Genomic DNA, 16,982 nt, shown 5'->3' with positions numbered 1-16,982 from the left:
GCATGGCTAGATATGCTCAGTAGCTGCTGATTGGTTGCTGCACATAGAGGCCTTGTGTGATTGGCTCACATATGTGCATTGCTATTTCTTCAACAAAGGATATCTAAAGAATTGAGCAAATTAGATAATAGAAGTAAATTGGAAAGTTGTTTAAAATTGCATGCCCTATCTGAATCATGAAAGTTTAATTTTGACTAGACTGTCCCTTTAACCCCTTAATGACCGGACCATTTTTCAATTTTCTTACCCTTAATGACAATGGCTATTTTTACATTTCTGCAGTGTTTGTGTTTAGCTGTAATTTCCCTCTTACTCATTTACTGTACCCACACATATTATATACCGTTTTTCTCGCCATTAAATGGACTTTCTAAGGATACCATTATTTTCATCATATCTTATAATTTCCTATAAAAAAAATATAAAATATGAGGAAAAAATTGAAAAAAACACACTTTTTCTAACTTTGACCCCCAAAATCTGTTACACATCTACAATCACCAAAAAACACCTATGCTAAATAGTTTCTAAATTTTGTCCTGAGTTTAGAAATACCCAATGTTTACATGTTCTTTACTTTTTTTGCAAGTTATAGGGCCACAAATACAAGTAGCACTTTGCTATTTCCAAACAACTTTTTTTCAAAATTAGCGCTAGTTACATTGGAACCCTGATATCTGTCAGGAATTCCTGAATATCCCTTGACATGTATATATTTTTTTTTAGAAGACAACCCAAAGTATTGATCTAGGCCCATTTTGGTATATTTCATGCCACCATTTCACCGCCAAATGTCATCAAATAAAAAAAAAAAGTTCACTTTTTCACAAATTTTGTCACAAACTTTAGGTTTCCCACTGAAATTATTTACAAACAGCTTCTGCAATTAAGGCACAAATGGTTGTAAATGCTTCTTTGGGATCCCCTTTGTTCAGAAATAGCAGACTTATATGGCTTTGGGGTTGCTTTTTGGTAAGTAGAAGGCCGCTAAATGCTGCTGCGCACCACACGTAAATTATGCCCAGCAGTTAAGGGGTTAAATTAGGTAGCTTGTAGGGAGCTTGCAGGGTTAATTTTAGCTTTAGGGTAGAGATCAGCCTCCCACCTGACACATCCCACCCCCTGATCCCTCCCAAACAGTTCTCTTCCCTCCCCCACCCCACAATTGTCCCCGCCATCTTAAGTACTGGCAGAAAGTCTGCCAGTACTAAATAAAAGGAGTTTTTCTTTTTTTTAATAAAAATAAATAAAATGTTTTAGCTGTGATGGACTCCTGCCTTAGCCCCAACCTCCATGATCCCCCCCCCCCAGCTCTCTAACCCTCTCCCCTACCTAATTGCCGCCATCTTGGGTACTGGCAGCTGTCTGCCAGTACCCAATTTGCCCCCCAAAAAAGTGTTTTTTTTTTATCTTTTATTGCCAGTTTAAATTTTTCTGTAGTGTAGCAGCCCCCCACAATACCCCAACCCCCTCCCCCTCCCAGATCCTCATATATTTATTTTTTCCCCCCTCTTCCCTCCTCATTGGTGTCAGTGTGGGTAGCTAATCGCGCACGCGCGCCCCCGCACGCTCCCGGCACCCGGCGTGCACATTGCACTTACAGGAGCCGGATGCCGGGTAGCGATGGGCCGCCCACCCGCCTCCCTGTTGCGCTCCCACCCACCAACGAACCGGCACCATCGCTACCGGTGCAGAGAGGGCCACAGAGTGGCTCTCTCTGCATCGGAGTCTTCTGAAAGGGTATTGCAGGATGCCTCCATATGGAGGCATCACTGCAATACCCTGAGAGCTGCTGGAAGCGATTGCGATCGCTTCCAGCACTCTCTTAGACAACTGACGTACCAGGTACGTCTATTGTCATTAACTGTAAGTTAATGCATGACGTACCTGGTACGTCAGTTGTCATTAAGGGGTTAACTTCGGTCGAATGACTGAAGTGGGAGGGAAGGGAGGAGCTATTTAACAGCTCTGCTGTGGTGCTCTTTGCCTCCTCCTGCTGACTAGGAGGTGAATATCTCGTTATTATTTAATATGATCCGTTGACTCATCGTGTCAAAAAAGAAATACATTTATAATTTAAGCATGAATTTTCTTTTTTTTTTTTTTTTTTTTTTGGGCTCTCTGGGTTTTGGAAAACTTTGCTTTTCCCTAGTGGTAGGAATGTATATCTCATATGTAACAGATGGTAGACTCGCCACCATGAAATAAATTTATCAGGTATGCATATATTTGTTTTTTGTTAAGAAAAAGCTAAGAAGTCTGCATGTGTCTGGAACACTATATGGCAGCAGTTTTTTTTTTTGCAGGAATGTTATCCATTTGCAAAAACACTAGATGGCAGCTCTATTTCCTGTCATTTAGTGTTCCACCTTCTTACGTATTTCTTAAACAAAGAATACCATGAAACCATGCAAATTTGATATCAGAAGTCAATTGGAACCGGTTTTTTAAATTTGTATGCTGTGTGAATAAATTTTTTTTTTTTTTAGTTTCATATCCATTTAACTGCAATGAAAGCCAGACAGCTTTCACACAGGAGTATGAAAATGGTTTAGTAGTGAAATGGTTAAATTAAACAAACATACTTTTCAAATTGCATTTTTTATTTAATTTCTGTAAGACATTAATTGCTCATTTAAATTGATTTTTATCTAATTTTTTTAGGTCCTGCAGGAAGGGCTAAAGAATTAGACAAAATATGTCTATTTCAAATGGACTACAGTTATCCCGTGCTGCCTATTTTGAACAGTAGAGAAGAGGTAAATTGTTTTCCTCCCAAAAGGACAGTAAAGTCAAAATTTAAACTTGCATGATTCAGATAGAGCATGACATTTTTAAACTTTGTGGGAAAGCAATAGATACTAAGATAATGAAGCACAATTAACACTAGAAACAAATTGTATTGTTTTTAAATTGCACCCCAATATATATGTCAGGATACGGTTTAAGCTAGGATCTTTACTGCAAACCTAAGGCAACGTTTTAAGTGGATGTATCACTTCAGAAGCTGAACTTATGAGGAATTAGCCCACAATATCTTTAGTGAAGTTTGATTGAGAAAATATGGATTGTGCTCTGCAACAGTTTGAGTTAAAAGTTGCTGATTGATTTTGAGTAACTATTCTGCAGTGAGAGCATTTAATAGTTTAGATGCAAGTGTTTGATATAAGTATATATAGGAAAACTCCTAGCAGGATATGGAGCAGATATAATAACCTTTTTAAGTAACTTGGTTAAAGAGAGATTCTTGTATGTGTGCCTACTGAATAATAATAATGTGATTTTTCAGCTTATATATCCAGAGGGATGAGTGGCTGAGTTCTCAGCGTAGTAGAAGAGGTGAGCAGCAGAGACTGCAGCTATGTTCAGCCTTTCCTTGCTTAAGGCAGCTCTGCGTGAGAGAATAACAGAGACAGCTCCTTTCCCATTTAAGTCAATCCAAGTCTGGCTGTATGCGCTGCTTACGAATGAGGAGAGAGATCCTTCAAAGGGGCCGTGACCTAGTTTCGTAACTGGAACGCTTCAGGCAAAAGTTCCTTGCGATGCCCGCTTGTGAAGGCGTAGAAGGGGGATTTCCCCAAGTGCAAACAATCTTGCTGCAATGAGGTAGGTAGTCGTTGGATAATTCCTTGTCACTGGAGAGACCGGAAACTGCCTCTCGATAGATCAAGCAGAGAGGGTTGTAAACTGCAGTTTGTAGCAATTGTTCTCCGGTGTAGCAAGGAGAAAAGTTGTAAAGGAGATCTTCTAGATTTTATAGTGAAATAACTTCCAGGACACGTACTGAGTCTAGACAGACACAGAACAGGCTAAGTTCTAAGCATGAATGCACAATAACTAAGCACCTGTTTAAGGTGCATTGATTACTTAAATACGGTAGTGACAGGGCTGAACAAGAAATCCCAGGTGAAAAGGAAAAGGTGGACTGGAATCCTCAGACCCCCCCTCAAGCAAGCCGACCCTCGGCTTGGTGTTTAGGCCTATGGGGATAGTGTCTGTGGAAACGTGAAACGAGTCTCGAAGCATTAACGCTAGTGTAAGGTTCCCAGGTATCATCCTCGGGGGAGAAACCCTTCCAGTGAACTAGGTATTGGAGTTCTCCTAGGAATCTGGAATCCAGAAGGTCTTAAACTTCATATGTCTCATCATCCAGAAGTATAGGTGTAGGGGGTAGTTATGACTCTTTGAAGATCAGAAGTAGTATCAGGTTTCAGTAGCGAAACATGAAATGATGGGTGGATTTTAAGTGATGGTGGAAGATTAAGTACAACTGCGTTGTCGTTTATGATGCGGATAATGGGAAACGGGCCAATGAAGAGACCAGCTAACTTTTTGCTAGGTACTTGAAAACGCAGATATTTGGTGGATAGCCAGACCTTGTCACCGATTGAATACGGAGGTGCTGGTTTTCTTTTGAGGTCATAGTACTGTTTTTGAGTAGCTTGAGCCTGTTGTATGTTCTTCCGTAACACTTGGAAATTTTCAGTGAGTTTTTGAGTAAGTTCATCAACAGATGGAGTGTTTATGGGATCAGTGTAGCTGAACGTAAATCTTGGATCATAGGCGTAGTTAGCATAAAATAGGTGTCATATTGGAGGATGTATTCAGTGAGTTATTGTAGGAGAATTCTGCCATAGACAAGAGGTTCATCCAGTCATGCTGATGGTATGCACTGGTTCAATATTTCCGATAGCAGGTGGTTAACCAATGATCGAATTGTAGAACTTCAGTGAGATGTCTCCAGAAACGGGAAGTGAATTGGCTACCCCTATCTGTTAGGATAGAAGGAAGACCGTGGATTCTTACTATGAAATCCAGGAAGAGTTGAGCAGTCTCAGTAGAGGTGGGTAATTTGTGGAATGGGATGAAGTGTGCCATCTTAGGAGATAAGTTACCACTGAGATTGTGTTTTTCCCTGAGCTTACTGGTAGTTCTAAGTCTAAGTCCATTCCTAAATGGGTCCATGGTTTCTCTGTAATCGGCATAGGCATTAACAGACCATATGGTCGTTTATTTTCTGCCTTTGAAGTTGTGCATATAGTGCAAGATCTGATGTATTCCTTAATACTAGATTCCATCCTTGGCCACCAGAACTCTCTTTTGAGTAGTTTGAGTGTTCTATGAATGCCTGGATGGCCTGAAAGAGGAGGGTCATGGTGTTCTTTGATCAATTGAAGTCTGAGTGCTTCTGGGATGTATAATTTATTTCCATAATAATATAAGTTGTTTTTTTAAGTTGAGAAGGTTTTGTGGAATGTTTTTCTTCTGTTAAGTGTGATCAGTCCACGGGTCATCATTATTTCTGGGATATTACTCCTCTCCAACAGGAAGTGCAAGAGGATTCACCCAGCAGAGCTGCATATAGCTCCTCCCCTCTACGTCACTCCCAGTCATTCTCTTGCACCCAACGACTAGATATGATGTGTGAGAGGACTATGGTGATTATACTTAGTTTTATATCTTCAATCAAAAGTTTGTTATTTTAAAATAGCACCGGAGTGTGTTATTACCTCTCTGGCAGAGTTTGAAGAAGAATCTACCAGAGTTTTGCTATGATTTTAGCCGGAGTAGTTAAGATCATATTGCTGTTCTCGGCCATCTGAGGAGTGAGGTAAACTTCAGATCAGGGGACAGCGGGCAGATGAATCTGCATAGAGGTATGTAGCAGTTTTTATTTTCTGACAATGGAATTGATGAGAAAATCCTGCCATACCGATATGTCATGTATGTATACTTTACACTTCAGTATTCTGGGGAATGGTACTTCACTAGAATTACACTGTAAGAAATACATAAAGCTGTTTAATAACTAGAGATTATGTTTAACGTTTTTGCTGGAATGTAAAATCGTTTTCATTTGCTGAGGTACTGTGTGAATAAATGTTTGGGCACTATTTTTCCACTTGGCAGTTGCTTAATCTGTTTTTCTGACAGTTTCTGTTCTCCCTCACTGCTGTGTGTGAGGGGGAGGGGCCGTTTTTTGGCGCTTTTTCTATGCATCAAATATTTCAGTCAGCAACTCATTGTATTCCCTGCATGATCCGGTTCATCTCTACAGAGCTCAGTGGTCTTCAAAACTTATTTTGAGGGAGGTAATTTCTCTCAGCAGAGCTGTGAGAATTATAGTTTGACTGAGATAAGAAACGTTTATTCTGTAATTTGTTTCCTGCTTTCAGAATTTGTTATCTTTGCTAATGGGATTAAACCTTTGCTAAAGTTGTGTTGTTTACAAGGATTGAGGCTATAACTGTTTCAATTTATTAATTTTCAACTGTCATAGATCTTCTGTGCTTCTTAAAGGCACAGTACATTTTAATATTATTCTAATTGAATTGTATTTCCAAGTTGCAAGTTTATTTGCTAGTGTGTTAAACATGTCTGATTCAGAGGATGATACCTGTGTCATTTGTTGCAATGCCAAAGTGGAGCCCAATAGAAATTTATGTACTAACTGTATTGATGCTACTTTAAATAAGTCAATCTGTACAAATTGAACAAATTTCACCAAACAACGAGGGGAGAGTTATGCCGACTAACTCGCCTCACGTGTCAGTACCTACATCTCCCGCTCAGAGGGAGGTGCTTGATATTGTAGCGCCGAGTACATCTGGGCGGCCATTACAAATCACATTACAGGATATGGCTACTGTTATGACTGAGGTTTTGGCTAAATTACCAGAACTAAGAGGTAAGCGTGATCACTCTGGGGTGAGAACAGAGTGCGCTGATAATATTAGGGCCATGTCAGACACTGCGTCACAGGTGGCAGAACATGAGGACGGAGAACTTCATTCTGTGGGTGACGGTTCTGATCCAAACAGACTGGATTCAGATATTTCAAATTTTAAATTTAAACTGGAAAACCTCCGTGTATTACTAGGGGAGGTGTTAGCGGCTCTGAATGATTGTAACACAGTTGCAATACCAGAGAAAATGTGTAGGTTGGATAAATATTTTGCGGTACCGACGAGTACTGAGGTTTTTCCTATACCTAAGAGACTTACTGAAATTGTTACTAAGGAGTGGGATAGACCCGGTGTGCCGTTCTCACCCCCTCCGATATTTAGAAAAATGTTTCCAATAGACGCCACCACAAGGGACTTGTGGCAAACGGTCCCTAAGGTGGAGGGAGCAGTTTCTACCTTAGCTAAGCGTACCACTATCCCGGTGGAGGATAGCTGTGCTTTTTCAGATCCAATGGATAAAAAGTTAGAGGGTTACCTTAAGAAAATGTTTGTTCAACAAGGTTTTATATTGCAACCCCTTGCATGCATTGCGCCGATCACGGCTGCAGCGGCATTCTGGATTGAGTCTCTGGAAGAGAACATTGGTTCAGCTACTCTGGACGACATTACGGACAGGCTTAGAGTCCTTAAACTAGCTAATTCATTCATTTCGGAGGCCGTAGTACATCTTACTAAACTTACGGCGAAGAATTCAGGATTCGCCATTCAGGCACGCAGGGCGCTGTGGCTAAAATCCTGGTCAGCTGATGTTACTTCTAAGTCTAAATTGCTTAATATACCTTTCAAAGGGCAGACCTTATTCGGGCCCGGGTTGAAAGAGATTATCGCTGACATTACAGGAGGTAAAGGCCATGCCCTGCCTCAGGACAAAGCCAAAGCCAAGACTAGACAGTCTAATTTTCGTTCCTTTCGTAATTTCAAAGCAGGAGCAGCATCAACTTCCTCTGCACCAAAACAGGAAGGAGCTGTTGCTCGCTACAGACAAGGCTGGAAACCTAACCAGTCCTGGAACAAGGGCAAGCAGACTAGGAAACCTGCTGCTGCCCCTAAAACAGCATGAATTGAGGGCCCCCGATCCGGGATCGGATCTAGTGGGGGGCAGACTTTCTCTCTTCGCCCAGGCTTGGGCAAGAGATGTTCAGGATCCCTGGGCGCTAGAGATAATATCTCAGGGATACCTTCTGGACTTCAAATACTCTCCTCCAAGAGAGAGATTTCATCTGTCAAGATTGTCAACAATCCAGACAAAGAAAGAGGCTTTTCTACGCTGCGTACAAGAGCTCTTGTTAATGGGAGTAATCCATCCAGTTCCACGATCGGAACAGGGACAGGGGTTTTACTCAAATCTGTTTGTGGTTCCCAAAAAAGAGGGAACTTTCAGACCAATCCTGGACTTAAAGATCCTAAACAAATTCCTAAGAGTTCCATCGTTCAAGATGGAGACTATTCGGACAATTTTACCTATGATCCAAGAGGGTCAATACATGACCACTGTAGATTTAAAGGATGCTTACCTTCACATACCGATTCACAAAGATCATTATCGGTACCTAAGGTTTGCCTTCCTAGACAGGCATTACCAGTTTGTGGCTCTTCCATTCGGATTGGCTACAGCTCCAAGAATCTTCACAAAGGTTCTGGGTGCTCTTCTGGCGGTACTAAGACCGCGGGGAATCTCGGTAGCTCCATACCTAGACGACATTCTGATACAAGCTTCAAGCTTTCAAACTGCCAAGTCTCATACAGAGTTAGTGCTGGCATTTCTAAGGTCACATGGATGGAAGGTGAACGAAAAGAAAAGTTCACTCGTTCCACTCACAAGAGTTCCCTTCCTGGGGACTCTTATAGATTCTGTAGAAATGAAGATTTACCTGACAGAGGACAGGCTAACAAGACTTCAAAGTGCTTGCCGCACCCTTCATTCCATTCAACACCCGTCAGTGGCTCAATGCATGGAGGTAATCGGCTTAATGGTAGCGGCAATGGACATAGTACCCTTTGCACGCTTACACCTCAGACCACTGCAACTGTGCATGCTAAGTCAGTGGAATGGGGATTACTCAGACTTATCCCCTTCTCTGAATCTGGATCAAGAGACCAGAAATTCTCTTCTATGGTGGCTTTCTCGGCCACATCTGTCCAGGGGGATGCCATTCAGCAGACCAGACTGGACAATTGTAACAACAGACGCCAGCCTTCTAGGTTGGGGTGCCGTCTGGAATTCTCTGAAGGCTCAGGGACAATGGAGTCAGGAGGAGAGTCTCCTGCCAATAAACATTCTGGAATTGAGAGCAGTTCTCAATGCCCTCCTGGCTTGGCCCCAGTTGACAACTCGGGGGTTCATCAGGTTTCAGTCGGACAACATCACGACTGTAGCTTACATCAACCATCAGGGAGGGACAAGAAGCTCCCTAGCTATGATGGAAGTATCAAGGATAATTTGCTGGGCAGAGTCTCACTCTTGCCACCTGTCAGCAATCCACATCCCGGGAGTGGAGAACTGGGATGCGGATTTCTTAAGTCGTCAGACTTTTCATCCGGGGGAGTGGGAACTTCATCCGGAGGTCTTTGCCCAAATACTTCGACGTTGGGGCAAACCAGAGATAGATCTCATGGCGTCTCGACAGAACGCCAAGCTTCCTCGTTACGGGTCCAGATCCAGAGATCCAGGAGCAGTCCTGATAGATGCTCTGACAGCACCTTGGGACTTCAGGATGGCTTACGTGTTTCCACCCTTCCCGTTGCTTCCTCGATTGATTGCCAGAATCAAACAAGAGAGAGCATCAGTGATTCTAATAGCACCTGCGTGGCCACGCAGGACTTGGTATGCAGACCTGGTGGACATGTCATCCTGTCCACCTTGGTCTCTACCTCTGAAACAGGACCTTCTGATACAGGGTCCCTTCAAACATCAAAATCTAACTTCTCTGAAGCTGACTGCTTGGAAATTGAACGCTTGATTTTATCAAGACGTGGATTTTCTGAGTCAGTTATTGATACCTTAATACAGGCTAGGAAACCTGTTACCAGAAAGATTTACCATAAGATATGGCGCAAATACCTATATTGGTGTGAATCCAAAGGTTACTCTTGGAGTAAGGTTAGGATTCCTAGGATATTGTCTTTTCTACAAGAAGGTTTAGAAAAGGGTTTATCTGCTAGTTCATTAAAGGGACAGATCTCAGCTCTGTCCATTCTGTTACACAAACGTCTGTCAGAAGTTCCTGACGTCCAGGCTTTTTGTCAGGCTTTGGCCAGAATTAAGCCTGTGTTTAAAACTGTTGCTCCACCATGGAGTTTAAACCTTGTTCTTAATGTTTTACAGGGCGTTCCGTTTGAACCCCTTCATTCCATTGATATAAAGTTGTTATCTTGGAAAGTTCTATTTTTAATGGCTATTTCCTCGGCTCGAAGAGTCTCTGAATTATCAGCCTTACATTGTGATTCTCCTTATTTGATTTTTCATTCGGATAAGGTAGTCCTGCGTACTAAACCTGGGTTCTTACCTAAGGTAGTTACTAACAGGAATATCAATCAAGAGATTGTTGTTCCTTCTTTATGCCCAAATCCTTCTTCAAAGAAGGAACGTCTACTGCACAACCTGGATGTAGTCCGTGCTCTAAAATTTTACTTACAGGCAACTAAGGAATTTCGACAAACGTCTTCTCTGTTTGTCATTTACTCTGGGCAGAGGAGAGGTCAAAAAGCTTCCGCTACCTCTCTTTCTTTTTGGCTTCGTAGCATAATTCGTTTAGCTTATGAGACTGCTGGACAGCAGCCTCCTGAAAGAATTACAGCTCATTCTACTAGAGCTGTGGCTTCCACTTGGGCCTTCAAGAATGAGGCCTCTGTTGAACAGATTTGCAAGGCTGCAACTTGGTCTTCGCTTCATACTTTTTCCAAATTTTACAAATTTGACACTTTTGCTTCATCGGAGGCTATTTTTGGGAGAAAGGTTCTTCAGGCAGTGGTTCCTTCTGTATAAAGAGCCTGCCTATCCCTCCCGTCATCCGTGTACTTTTGCTTTGGTATTGGTATCCCAGAAGTAATGATGACCCGTGGACTGATCACACTTAACAGAAGAAAACATAATTTATGCTTACCTGATAAATTCCTTTCTTCTGTAGTGTGATCAGTCCACGGCCCGCCCTGTTTTTAAGGCAGGTAAATATTTTTTAATTTATACTCCAGTCACCACTTCACCCTTGGCTTTTCCTTTCTCGTTGGTCCTTGGTCGAATGACTGGGAGTGACGTAGAGGGGAGGAGCTATATGCAGCTCTGCTGGGTGAATCCTCTTGCACTTCCTGTTGGGGAGGAGTAATATCCCAGAAGTAATGATGACCCGTGGACTGATCACACTACAGAAGAAAGGAATTTATCAGGTAAGCATAAATTATGTTTTTTGTCAGTGCTTAAAGCTGTTTGCAGATCTTCAGTCGAGACAGGTAATAACCCAAAGAACCTTTCGGGGGGTATGATTGAGGTTGGTGAGAGGTCGTTTGGAGGTCTTTCCTCTATTATGGATTGGGCTTCAGCCTTTCCGTTTCGTGAACCCGGGCGGTAGATGATCTGGTAATTGAAGAGACTGAAGTAGAGGTTCCATCTGACTTGTCTGCCGGACAAGGTTTTATTTTTTTGTAGGAATTCTAGATTACGGTGGTCAGTATAAATGATAATGGGTAGCTCGGTCCCTTCTAAGAGATGCCTTTAACCCCTTAATGACTGAGGACGTGCAGGGTACGTCCTCAGAAAAAAGGCAGTTAACGCCTGAGGACGTACCCTGCACGTCCTCGGTGTGGAAAGCAGCTGGAAGCGATCCTGCTCGCTTCCAGCTGCTTTCCGGTTATTGCAGTGATGCCTCGATATGGAGGCATCCTGCAATAACCTTCTACGGCCATCCGATGCAGAGAGAGCCACTCTGTGGCCCTCTCTGCACCGGACATCGATGGCCGGTATCGTTGGTGGGTGGGAGCCGGTGTGGGAGGTGGGTGGCGGCCATCGATGGCCCTGGTCATGTGGAGGGGGGCGGGATCGTGGGCGGGGGAGTCCGGGGGCGCGCGCGGGCGCGCGCACGTGCACGAGGGGGCGGGGGCGGGCGCGTGCACTGGGAGGGAGCGGGTGGGAACCGCTACACTACAGAAAAATGTGTCCCAAAACAAAATAAAAGTGGGACTTAGAATGTAAAAAAAAACCTTAGGAGTCATTTAGGTGGTGGGGGTTGGTCCGTGGGGGACCGTGGGGTGCCCTGCAAAAAAAATAAAAAAAAATAAAAAAATAAACATTTGTTTGTGTGCAAACTGGGTACTGGCAGACAGCTGCCAGTACCCAAGATGGCCCCCAATAAGGCAGAGGGGGAGGCTTAGAGCGCTGTTTTGGGGGGATCAGGGAGGTTGGGGGCTAAGGGGGGATCCTAAACACAGCATATGTAAATATGCTTTTTTTTTTCTTTTAGAAAAAAACAAAAAAAAACTTTTATTTTAGTACTGGCAGACTTTCTGCCAGTACTTAAGATGGCGGGGACAATTGTGGGGTGGGGGAGGGAAGGGAGCTGTTTGGGAGGGATCAGGGGGTGGGATGTGTCAGGTGGGAGGCTGATATCTACACTAAAGCTAAAATTAACCCTGCAAGCTCCCTACAAACTACCTAATTAACCCCTTCACTGCTAGCCATAATACACGTGTGATGCGCAGCAGCATTTAGCGACTTTCTAATTACCAAAAAGCAACGCCAAAGTCATATATGTCTGCTATTTCTGAACAAAGGACATCCCAGAGAAGCATTTACAACCATTTGTGCCATAATTGCACAAGCTGTTTGTAAATAATTTCAGTGAGAAACCTAAAATTGTGAAAAAATTAACGTTTTTTTTTATTTGATCGCATTTGGCGGTGAAATGGTGGCATGAAATATACCAAAATGGGCCTAGATCAATACTTGGGGTTGTCTACTACACTACACTAAAGCTAAAATTAACCCTAGAAGCTCCCTACATGCTCCCTAATTAACCCCTTCACTGCTGGGCATAATACACGTATTGTGCGCAGTGGCATTTAGCAGCCTTCTAATTACCAAAAAGCAAAGCCAAAGCCATATATGTCTGCTATTTCTGAACAAAGGGTATCCCAGAGAAGCATTTACAACCATTTATGCTATAATTACATAAGTTGTTTGTAAATAATTTCAGTGAGAAACCTAAAGTTTGTGAAAAAAATTGTGAAAAAGTGAACAATTTTCTTTATTTGATCGCATTTGGCGGTGAAATGGTGGCATGAAATATACCAAAATGGGCCTAGATCAATACTTTGGGATGTCTTCTAAAAAAAAATATATACATGTCAATGGATATTCAGGGATTCCTGAAAGATATTAGTGTTCCAATGTAACTAGCGCTAATTTTGAAAAAAAGTGGTTTTGAAATAGCAAAGTGCTACTTGTATTTATGGCCCTATAACTTGCAAAAAAAGCAAAGAACATGTAAACATTGGGTATTTCTAAACTCAGGACAAAATTTAGAAACTATTTAGCATGGGTGTTTTTTGGTGGTTGTAGATGTGTAACAGATTTTGGGGGTCAAAGTTAGAAAAAGTGTGTTTTTTTCCATTTTTTCCTCATATTTTATAATTTTTTTTATAGTAAATTATAAGATATGATGAAAATAATGGTATCTTTAGAAAGTCCATTTAATGGCGATAAAAACGGTATATAATATGTGTGGGTACAGTAAATGAGTAAGAGGAAAATTACAGCTAAACACAAACACCTCAAAAATGTAAAAATAGCCTTGGTCCCAAACGGACAGAAAATGGAAAAGTGCTGCGGTCATTAAGGGGTTAATGTTCGAAAGCCCTTTTGATGGCCAGGAGTTCTTTCTCCCCAATGGGGATAGTTCATATCAGGAGGGGACATGGTTTTTTAATAGAACGCGACCGGGTGAAGAGGTTCATTCAAACTTGTTCGTTGGGAAAGGACTGCTCCTAAAGCATAGTCAGAAGAGTCCACTTCAAGGATATATTGGAGTGTGGGATCTGGAAAGCATAAGATGGGTGCAGAGGTGAAAGCTGTCTATAGAAATTGGAAAGCATCGCTAGCTTGACTGTTCCATCGATATGGAATGCTAGAACTGGTGAGTTTTGTGAGAGGTTTAACTATTGCTGAGTAGTTCTTTATAAATTTCCTATAGTAGTTGCTGAATCCTACGAAGCACTGTAACTGCTTTCTTGTAGTGGGTTGAGGCCATAGTGTGACAGCGTCTACCTTATTTTTCTCTATCCATCTAGGACTGATGGAATATCCAAGGAAAGAGATCTCTTCTGTATGAAAACGACACTTTTCAGGTTTTGCGTAAAGGCGGTGGACTTGTTCTCTAGACAAAACCAAACTTACATGCTTTATATAAAAGGAGAAAATTTAAACAATGGCACTATTTAGGCGATCCCCACTATTATTAATTTACTGGGTGCGCTCGATAATTGATCACACTTCTAAAATAAGTAGTAATATACGTGGGTTGGTGCTTGTGCATAAATTGAAATTCCAACCAAAGTTGTGGAAGTATAGAGACTAACCACAAGACAGTATGCACCTATAGCACCCTCCGCCCAGACTCTGGGATGGTACTAATGTGAGAAAATAATTAAAATATAACTTTTATTTACGTTAATTAAAAAGTGTAAACAACACACAGGAAATTAAAATCGGCACTATGTCAAGTGAACACTAATACTAAAGTGAATGCCTTTAGTAAACTGTAACAGTGTGTCACATAGGTCACTTCAGTGTATTAGAATATATTGTCTCTAACTGTAATGATAACTTGGTCTCCTATCAATGTAATAGGGTGGGTTGTAGGTTAAGTTCCCTATATATAATCACAAAAGTTGATGGATATAGAATGTGAGTTTAGTATCAAAATTGAATAGCTTATAATAGATTATTGTGATAGATGAATGAATTCACATTCAATTATCGGGTCTCCATGTATATTACAGTAATAGTCTTTATTTATTGTTTATTTGTTGAGTACTGTTTATAAGACTTTCCTTGTATTGTATTGGTACTGTGATCTATAATAGGTTCCTTATAAGGTTCTTATCCTACTATAGATGTATCTCACAGAAAGTGTGAAATCAATCCATCTTATATATCCTTATAGAGTAAGTAGCATTAAACTATATAATGGCCTCAGGTAATCTTGTGAGTGCAATACCAATCAATCTACTTCCCCCAAATGTAAGAGGTAGTAAAGATATTGAAATTATAAACACTAATAGGTATGTCCAGTGTATTAATTGTATATCTATCCTTGTATTGACCTCTATGGTCTCCTTTTATTACTGATCATATATTGATCATGCTTATCCCTTGTAATCATATAAATTATATAGTAGATAGTCGTAATAGAGGAGGGGTTTATACATCTGATAATGCTAATGTAAGGATATATTGCGGTATATATCTGATTACTTCCGCTAATGTATATTAGTATTTACTAGTTGTGTGACAATGTTGTCTCACTATAACCACTTGTATCAATGATATGACAGATGAAGGTATAAATACTCCTTTCTGTAAATGAACTGCTGTGGAATTGTTTATTCGCTACCTCTCATTGTAGAGGGTCCCTGATTATAAGTCAATAAATTCCCTTAGGAGATTGTTAGCTCTGGTTGCACTGATATAGACATATGACAAAGTGTCACCGTTAGTTATAGATTGTATATAGATGGTATTGTTAACCACTAGAGTTACTATGTCTCTCTCTGATAACAGTACTTTTCCGTTAACTACTGTTCCTACTCGTTAGCCTTATGAGTTATTGAATTATTTGATGAGTTGAAGTGTACTCAGTTGTTATTAATAATCCCACACTCGGCTCAACATTTATATGGAGACCTAAATAGTTAATGGCCACCAGAGTATCAGTCGCTTGTATATGTGTCAGTATGTCTGGTTGTATCATAAGCCTGATATATTACTATTCCGTAAACCTAAAGGTCTACCATTCATATCTGTATTAGCCAGATCAAATGCTTTACCAATAACTGCATTGTTATTCACCTCATATCGGAGCTCAAATTCGGCAATATCAGTAAATTTTGTTAGTAAACGGTCCTTAAAATTGTGTGTGTGCTTCAACCACCGCTGTGATCATTGTCGTCACTTTTATTGTTTCAATTATTGGTACTGTGTTACTGTAATTTATTCAGAGCTAGGACTGTAACTTCTATTATCTATATCTCACAACCTGTTATTAATATTATCAATAAAATTCTGATTCCTGTTTTCACGGACTACGTTGGTCCCGTGGAGCATATATAGATATTATCAACCACTTTAGAATACCCGGATGTTTATCAGCTGGTACGGATCCAAGTGACTATTAAATGTATTAGTTTCAATGAGATATAAGATCCACAGATAGTATATATGTATTATTTCTCTCTGTCCGTGTATTCCTTTATATATTAGTGGTTCTTGCAGTTAGAACCTATTATAGATCACAGTAACAATACAAGGAAAGTCTTATAAACAGTGCTCAACAAATAACAAACAATAAATAAAGACTATTACTGTAATATACAAGGAGACCCGATATTTGAATGTGAATTCATTCATCTATCACAATTTATCTATTATAAGCTATTCAACTTTGATACTAAACCCACATTCTATATCCATCAACTTTTGTGATTATATGTAGGGAACTTAACCTACAACCCACCCTATTACATTGATAGGAGACCAAGTTATCATTACAGTTAGAGACAATATATTCTAATACACTGAAGTGACCTATGTGACACACTGTTACAGTTTACTACAGGCATTCACTTTAGTATTAGTGTTCACTTAACATAGTGCCTATTAGACAGAGCTTACTTTGAGCATTTTAATTTCCTGTGTGTTGTGTGTGTGTTTACACTTTTTAATTGAAAATACCAAAGATATGCTGGAAGAGGAGGGAGTAAGTGTAATGGCAAGTGACCTGTATATATATATATAGCAGTCGCTATCCAAATTAAGCAGGAGAATAAATAATATAAGCAACCAAGTCCAGCATTGTAAACATATAAAGATGTCCAAAAAGTGCAAAGTAATAAAGTGATAGGGATGTAATATCACTCGTATTCCGCTTTAGACACAGTGTCGAGGGATTCCCTCCAAGTAAGCAGAAAAACATTTAAAGCACCATAGCTGTAAATCGCTTGTAAGCGCCAAGTACCTGCCGGCTTACC

General features: G+C 40.8%; 1 protein-coding gene across 1 annotated transcript in view; it reads left to right on the top strand.

The window, feature by feature from the left end:
- Nucleotides 1–2,510: 2,510 nt before the first annotated feature.
- The window catches only part of LOC128653128 (ATP-dependent RNA helicase TDRD9-like), a 91,254-nt gene continuing 76,782 nt past the window's right edge, over nucleotides 2,511–16,982 (top strand). The window contains exons 1-2 of the mRNA XM_053706237.1: nucleotides 2,511–2,538; nucleotides 2,665–2,759. Of these exons, the coding sequence (XP_053562212.1) occupies nucleotides 2,511–2,538; nucleotides 2,665–2,759 (123 nt within the window). The remainder of the gene's footprint in view (nucleotides 2,539–2,664; nucleotides 2,760–16,982) is intronic.

The sequence above is a fragment of the Bombina bombina genome, chromosome 1, assembly GCF_027579735.1.
Source record: "Bombina bombina isolate aBomBom1 chromosome 1, aBomBom1.pri, whole genome shotgun sequence".
Taxonomy (NCBI): Eukaryota; Metazoa; Chordata; class Amphibia; order Anura; family Bombinatoridae; genus Bombina; species Bombina bombina.
Note: the sequence above shows the minus strand (reverse complement) of the source record. Positions and strands in the feature narration are given on the sequence as shown.